This window comes from Sinocyclocheilus rhinocerous, unplaced genomic scaffold (genome assembly GCF_001515625.1).
Source record: "Sinocyclocheilus rhinocerous isolate Xijiao unplaced genomic scaffold, SAMN03320098_v1.1 scaffold86, whole genome shotgun sequence".
NCBI lineage: Eukaryota > Metazoa > Chordata > Actinopteri > Cypriniformes > Cyprinidae > Sinocyclocheilus > Sinocyclocheilus rhinocerous.
Window position 1 is genome coordinate 324,785 of NW_015650012.1, and position 7,071 is coordinate 331,855.

A 7,071-nucleotide genomic window follows, 5' to 3' on the forward strand; every position below is an offset into this window, starting at 1 on the left:
GTTACAATAATGCCACGTCAATCAGTGTAGGTGTGTTAATATTCTACTTCCTCTCGATTACTCAATTTCTTATGTCCAAAAAGGGATTCATTATGTCTGAATCTTAGTCATCACCCCTGGAGGAGCTCTCCGCTCATCTGAAGCGTGTGGTAGCACTGTTAGTTAGGGGAGCCAGTTTTTACCATCCTCAGTAAAAAAAAAAAAATTTATATATATATATATATAATAAAATTAACAAGACTATTGCAGGTTTATTTCTTACAATTATGTGACATAAAATAACAAAACTCATAATTGCTTTAGGTCTTACAATGTCACAATGGGCCTCATTCATGAAACATGAACAGGAAGAATTTTTTGACAAATTGTTCATAAAGCCATTCTGACGTAAAATTTCGGAGTCATGTTATATGAAATTCCTAAACAAATTGTTCCTAAAACAAATTTCATATAAAAAATGAATTAGTTAACCAATTAATTAAATGTGAAAACAAATCTCATTAATAAACAAATATGATGCATAGCTGTAATTCAATTATGCTAACTGTGGATTGTTGAATTCATTTAATACTTGTTTAATTATCAAATTTAAGGTTTGAAGCGTTTGTGAATCTGAAGGACCGTTTTCTGGAAGGTCCACTTTATGTGCAAATTAATTCAGATTTACTCATATATTTACAAAACTTTAATGAATGATGCCCATCGTGACTTTGTTTCTCTTAACTGTGACAATGTATTTTTATCTGAAATTACCATTTTATTTTTTTTTCCCATTCTCGAGTGGAAACGGGCTTCCACAGTTAGTGCCATTAGTATGTTGATTTCCCGAAGACTTCTAACTTTTTTGTTTGATCATCCTGACCAGCCCGACACAGCAACACTGGCTCAACCAATGGCATAAGTTTGGGGGTGGGATCATCTGTTTATTTAACCAATAGCAGAGAGTGTTTCGGGAAACCTGTATGTTTTTGCCACAAGGGGCGCTGAAATGACACACTTCACCTTTAAGCAAATGCAGAGTGTTTTCAGTCTGATTCATCTGTAGTCAGTTGAGAGTCTCGCCTGGAAGCCTGCAGGCAAGCTTTAGCCCTCCAAGATTGGGGTGGAGTAACAAGCAACTCTAATTTCCTGTTTCCTCACAAACTAATACTTCTGTGGTGCTGCTTCACAAAGCTCTCACGCTCTCTATCTCTCTGCTGTCTGTCCGCCCCTGAGGCACCTTTCTCTGCGTCCTGTCTCGAGAGGTTCGCCACCTCTCGCTCTACTATTCTATCATCGACTCTAAATCCTCTCTCGCTCTCCGCCTCTTTCTCCTCACCTATTATACTTCCGACGTCACTAAGGTCGCCCAAGTGCTCCACAGAATCGAATTTCTCTAGGTCGGAGGCGATGGTTTGCAGGCTGATGACTGACATGGAGTCTGACCCCGCCTTCTCCGCCCTCTCTCTCCGGCCCCACCCCGCATCCCTGTGTTTCTCCACCCACTGCCTGGTTTTCTCTTGATCGGCCCAGTCATTATCCATTAAAGGATTGGCCACCACCCCTGCATACACCCCTGACTGGATTACACCCTCAGACTCCGCCCCCACCGGAGAGCTCCGCCCCCCACGGGCTCTGTTGCGCTCTCTGGCGGCACGAATGCGACCCCTTTGTGCATGGATCTGCTCGCTGATTTGCTCAAGGTTGCGGAGGGCGACAGAATATCGTGTCTTCACCTTCGCCACCCGTTCCTCCAGCTGGACGACTTTGGACTTGTGCTCCTGTTAATGAGTGGTGATAATCATAAAACAATGAATAAAAAGACCATTTGTCACGTTCATGCAACAAATATATTAATGACATTATAGCAATCACAACAGAGAATCATCCAATCAGAAAAATATTTTAGAATATTTAGGGATGCACTAATATTGAAATTCAATCCAGTTATTTTCATGTAATGGCCAATAACCAATAATTGGCTGATGTTATAATGTATACTACAAAAAGTAATAAACTAAAAACTAAAAAAATTATAGTTTGTATGAATAGTTTGTATGCTACAAGTCAATTTTCTGTTCATTCCGTCCACCCCTAGTTTGCATTTCATAGAGGATTTCATTTTGTTACTTTAATCGATATGGCCAGCAGACCTTGAATACCTTTACAGCAGAGGCCAGTCTCATACCTCTAAGATGTGGTTGAACTGAGCCTTGAGCTCAAAATAAGGCTTGGACTTGATAATGACCCTCTTAAGAGCCTTCTGCAAAGTCTGCACACGCGCTTCTGCTTCCTGACAAAGCTGAGTGACATGTTGGTGCTCCCTCTCGCTCCTCAAACGCTCCTCTTCTGCCTCGTTCACCTGCAAACAGCACCATGTCAAATGTGATATCCTGTTCCGTTCTCAAAAGACATTTAATCAAATTTATTCTCATATCTTTCTGTATCATTCATACAAAGACATGACAAGTTGATATCGCATCAACCGTCAATAACGGAGTATTTTTAAGAGTTTGTAGAAACCTAGATTGACGATAGCATTCAGGAATGTTAAAGATACAGTACTTTTGTATCAAGCTGATACTAACGGTTAAAGAAAATTCAATAATATCAATTGGTCTTATAGTGTGGCTGTTCAATATATTTCTGAATGTTTACTTTACCGTTTCTGAAACTTTTACTGTTAACTTTATTCTTTGTTCTATTGTTTTAGTTGTTATATCACTGGTAATTAGTTTCTTTATTCTATATTTTATTGCTGACTTTTTACTAAAACGGTTGAGTAAACGGAATTTTTTTAAATCTTTTTTTTTTTGCTTTAAGTTAACATGAATTGTGAAGTAAGACAGGTTACTGAAAAAGAAAAAAAAAAAAACTTTTGTTATTTATCTGGGAATTGAATAAATTGTTAAAAGTGGGCATTACAAAACAGAATGGAGCCAGACTGAATGTGAGTTTGCTAAAATAACTATCTGGCTATCCAGAAAACCATTCAGCCTGAGTGACATCAGGAGAAAAGTCACTGCAGAGAAAGTTATTACATCTGGATTAAAGATAACAAAGACAAATTTATTCTTTGGAATAACATGCACCAATAAATCATCCACAGTCAGACCAGGCACATCCAATGTTTTTGTTCTGTTGTAATTTGTTTCTTTGATATTTGTATTACCATTTAGTCAGTAATAAAACGTTCTGTTGTAATTTGTTTCTTGGATATTTGTATTACCATTTAGTCAGTAATAAAACGTTCTGTTGTAATTTGTTTCTTGGATATTTTTTTTTATTACTGACTGTTTAGTCAAATGATTAATTAAAAAACTTGAAGCATTGTTTACTTAATTTGTATCTTTGTTCTATTGTTGCTATTCTATTGCATGTAATTTGTTACTTTATCATTTTTTTATTGCTGACTAGTTACTTGAATGATTAATTTGAAAACTTCAAGCACTGTAATTTGTAATTTTGTTCTATTCCGTGTTATTTTTCTGTACTTTATTACTCACTGCTCACTTGAATGATTCATTTATAAACCTGAATCAGTGTTTACTTCATTTGTAACTTTGTTCCATTGTTTTTATGTTATTTTGCATGTCATTTGTTCTTTAAGTTATTACTGACTGTTCACTTGAATGATTTATTGAAAAACTTGAGGGAATGATTATAATAAAGAAGTGATTTAATAGTATGTAAGTATTTTGGATTTGGAATCAAGAATCTTGAAATTTCACTAACATTGGTATCGACAACTGAAGTTTTGGTGACAACCCAACTGGAAACAAAAAACTGTAGGATAATTTCACATCTGAAAAGTGCTGCTTCATTTTACTGGCAGGGCTTGAATAAAATATAAATGAAGAAATGTAACCTTGATCTTTAAGTGTAGGTGTGCATTCATCAGCATTATTGATTGCTCCCACTGTGACAATCAAATCCACACTTACCAGCTGTGCACATTTAAAGACACATTAAGATTTAACAAACAAAACCTATAATTGTGATGACGAGGGATTGATTTTAGCCATTAAGACCTGTTGTAAACCTAAGAGCACTTGTGTTTTTGAGAAAATTTATGCCACCGCCTATTACCGTAATTATCAAAGAGCAATGCTGAGTCACTGTGTCATACCTTGGCCGTGGCGTGGTTTAGCATCTCTTGCCAGGTAGGGTCCAATGTGTTCCTGTCAGCCAATAAACCTTGCTCAGCCACATAAACCATCTCTCTGGCAGCCGTGTGCATGGAGACAGCCCTCTCGTACCTCAGCGCTGCCTTCTGGGTCTCCTGTTGAGCCTGTGGGTAAGGTCATCCATCATATTTCATATATAGCAATCAATCACTCAGCTCTGTAAACATGCAGCCAATCAGAGGAAGGGATGCTGACCTTACAGAGAGCCATAAAGTGAATAGGCACTGCAAATCCTTCCAAACTTTATATCAGGTTATATGTATGTAATAAAACACTAGCTATGGGATGTGGGATTAGTATGGAAGAATATAACAATTCAACAGCAATATTATTTTTTTATGCAATAAAAGAAAATATGAGAGAAGTACTCTGTATAGTACTTATCAAACCACAAGCCATAACCATCAACTTTAAATAATGAGGATGAAATGGCCAATAGGAGTTGAGGACTGTAAAGTTGACATCCAATCCAATCGTACCGCAAACAAGGCTGGATCTGAAAACCGTTTAGCTCAAAAAAGCCTGGCTTGCTGTCAGTGAAAATTGCTGTGCACAGATCAGAACACCCAAACCAATCAATAAAAGTCAGGAACCGGGAATGGCAGGCCATATTTCATTGGGATAACTTGCTGGAAATATGGCATCCTCGCCAAGGATGATATCGGACTTTGGCTAGGTTCATATCGACAATTGCATTTACTAGCAGACTCTTCAAATGTTCAGTTTATAGGAGGGGATCGAATGATGTCTGTATGACTGAATATCTGAAGCCAAGACCCTTTTTTATTGTTGCGATAGCCATGAATATCACCTGTAAACATAGTGACAGGAACAAAAGTCAGTATCTAAGATGGCGAAGTGTAACTCCAGAAAGTCTCATCAGAACCGAAAGTACATTATGTAATAAATGTAAGGTTCAAGCCAAAGCTTAATAAACCAACAGTAGAATTGAGAAACCTTAACACATACATGCAGAAGAGATTGGCTCTTCATTGAGGTTCATACAGCACAGTTCAATTGAACTCGCTCTCAAAATTCAGTTGTGAGACCTGAAAATCTCAGCAGGTAAAGCTGAATATAAAATAAGGATACCGCTCTTGTTTATAACTGAAAGGTTTGTAAGCATATTTAGCATTCAAAACAGAACTGACAACCAAATTCTGTTGCTGTGTAAATGTAGCCTTTATTTTGCACAATATTGACTGAAAAAGATTTATTCAAATCACTTGGGAGGAGTAAAATATGCCTATAAAAGTGTTTCTTAAGGTCACTTAGGTCACTATTAAAAGCAGACACACATCATTTGCAGAAAACTATGCCATATTTCTCAGGAAACCCTATCAGAAGGTATAAGACTTAAATACGAGAACTGAATTCAAAAGTGTTAGAGGCACTGGATCTTGCTTTAATTTTGTGCATGTGCAAAAAAACGATTTTAGAAATTTACCAGACTGTGGGTGGCCTGTATGACTAGTCGACTAATCAGTCTTAAGAAAGCCCTGTATAATTTGGCTGGTTTTGGGTTCACTTGTCACAGACATGTTTCTAATGGAGGAGGCTACATAAAATGTATTCCTGTGCTCAGAGAGCAAAGAAAAAGAACAGAATTTAGAGGTCTTGAGACATGTTTTGTTAAAAGTTGGACGATTTTTAACTTGACAATCTGTCTTAAAAATGCAAAGCTCGTGGTGGTGACATGCTCAAACAACAGCACAAGACATGATGCCATGCCAAAGCTATCTGTCTGAATGAGTATGGCTGAAGCAGCGCTGCTCTAAAGGGGATCAAGTTAAAGAAGCAACATTTTCGAGGGTGTTTTACAGTAGTATGCAAACTGTCTAACACACATACATACACACACACACATATATATATGGTATATATACCAGAGCTGGCGAACAGTGACTTCTTTAAATGGGTATGCTATCTAATTTATTAATTTATCAGAGACAACAAATAAGAAACTCCATGTCAGGTGTCGATTTAAAAGTAGGGCTGTTGCCTGGAATAATGTATATATGTGTATATATTTGAAGAAAACAAAAGGAACAATAAAAATCCTCAGACATTTGAATACTTTGCTCAAGCATGTTGCCAAATAACATGCACCTTCAACATAGTTTGTCTATATGCCAAAATGTATGAAAATATGTTTCCAGTGGACTTTCAAAATTTGCTTTGTTTGAAAAAACATATATACAATATATATATATATACATATATATATATATATATATATATATAATATACAATTACAATGTTTTTTTCCCATTTGATTTAATTGAGTTGAGCATCAAATACAATGTGATTTTTGGTAATCGAGATCAAGCAGCAACAGCACATTTTTCTGCTTTCATAGCTTTCTTTTCCGATTCATAGCAATAAAGCTCAGGCGCCAAAGTTGGATCCACTTGCCCGAATCCCTCCGTAACTGCCACAGATTTGCAGAAAATTACCGTCATTTGTCAAATAAATAATTTATGGACAGTTACATAAACAGTGACTTCTTTAAATGGGTATGCTATCTAATTTATTAATTTATCAGAGACAACAAATAAGAAACTCCATGTCAGGTGTCGATTTAAAAGTAGGGCTGTTGCCTGGAATAATGTATATATGTGTATATATTTGAAGAAAACAAAAGGAACAATAAAAATCCTCAGACATTTGAATACTTTGCTCAAGCATGTTGCCAAATAACATGCACCTTCAACATAGTTTGTCTATATGCCAAAATGTAAGAAAATATGTTTCCGGTGGACTTTCAAAATTTGCTTTGCTTGAAAAAATATATATACAATATATATATATATACATATATATATATTTCCGTTAGTGATCATGTAATCTTCGGTTAGGAGATCTTGTGATGCTTTTTAAAGCAAAGTTGGGGTTGATTTCGAGT

General features: G+C 36.3%; 1 protein-coding gene across 2 annotated transcripts in view; it reads right to left on the bottom strand.

Moving 5' to 3' along the window:
* Positions 1-293: 293 nt before the first annotated feature.
* The window catches only part of LOC107711328 (SH3 domain-binding protein 5-like), a 10,780-nt gene continuing 4,002 nt past the window's right edge, over positions 294-7,071 (bottom strand). For both annotated transcript variants that reach the window (XM_016516303.1, XM_016516302.1), the window contains 3 exons: positions 4,109-4,270; positions 2,168-2,341; positions 294-1,760 (listed from right to left, as the gene is read on the bottom strand). In XM_016516303.1, the coding sequence (XP_016371789.1) occupies positions 1,137-1,760; positions 2,168-2,341; positions 4,109-4,270 (960 nt within the window). In that variant the 3' untranslated portion in view covers positions 294-1,136. The remainder of the gene's footprint in view (positions 1,761-2,167; positions 2,342-4,108; positions 4,271-7,071) is intronic.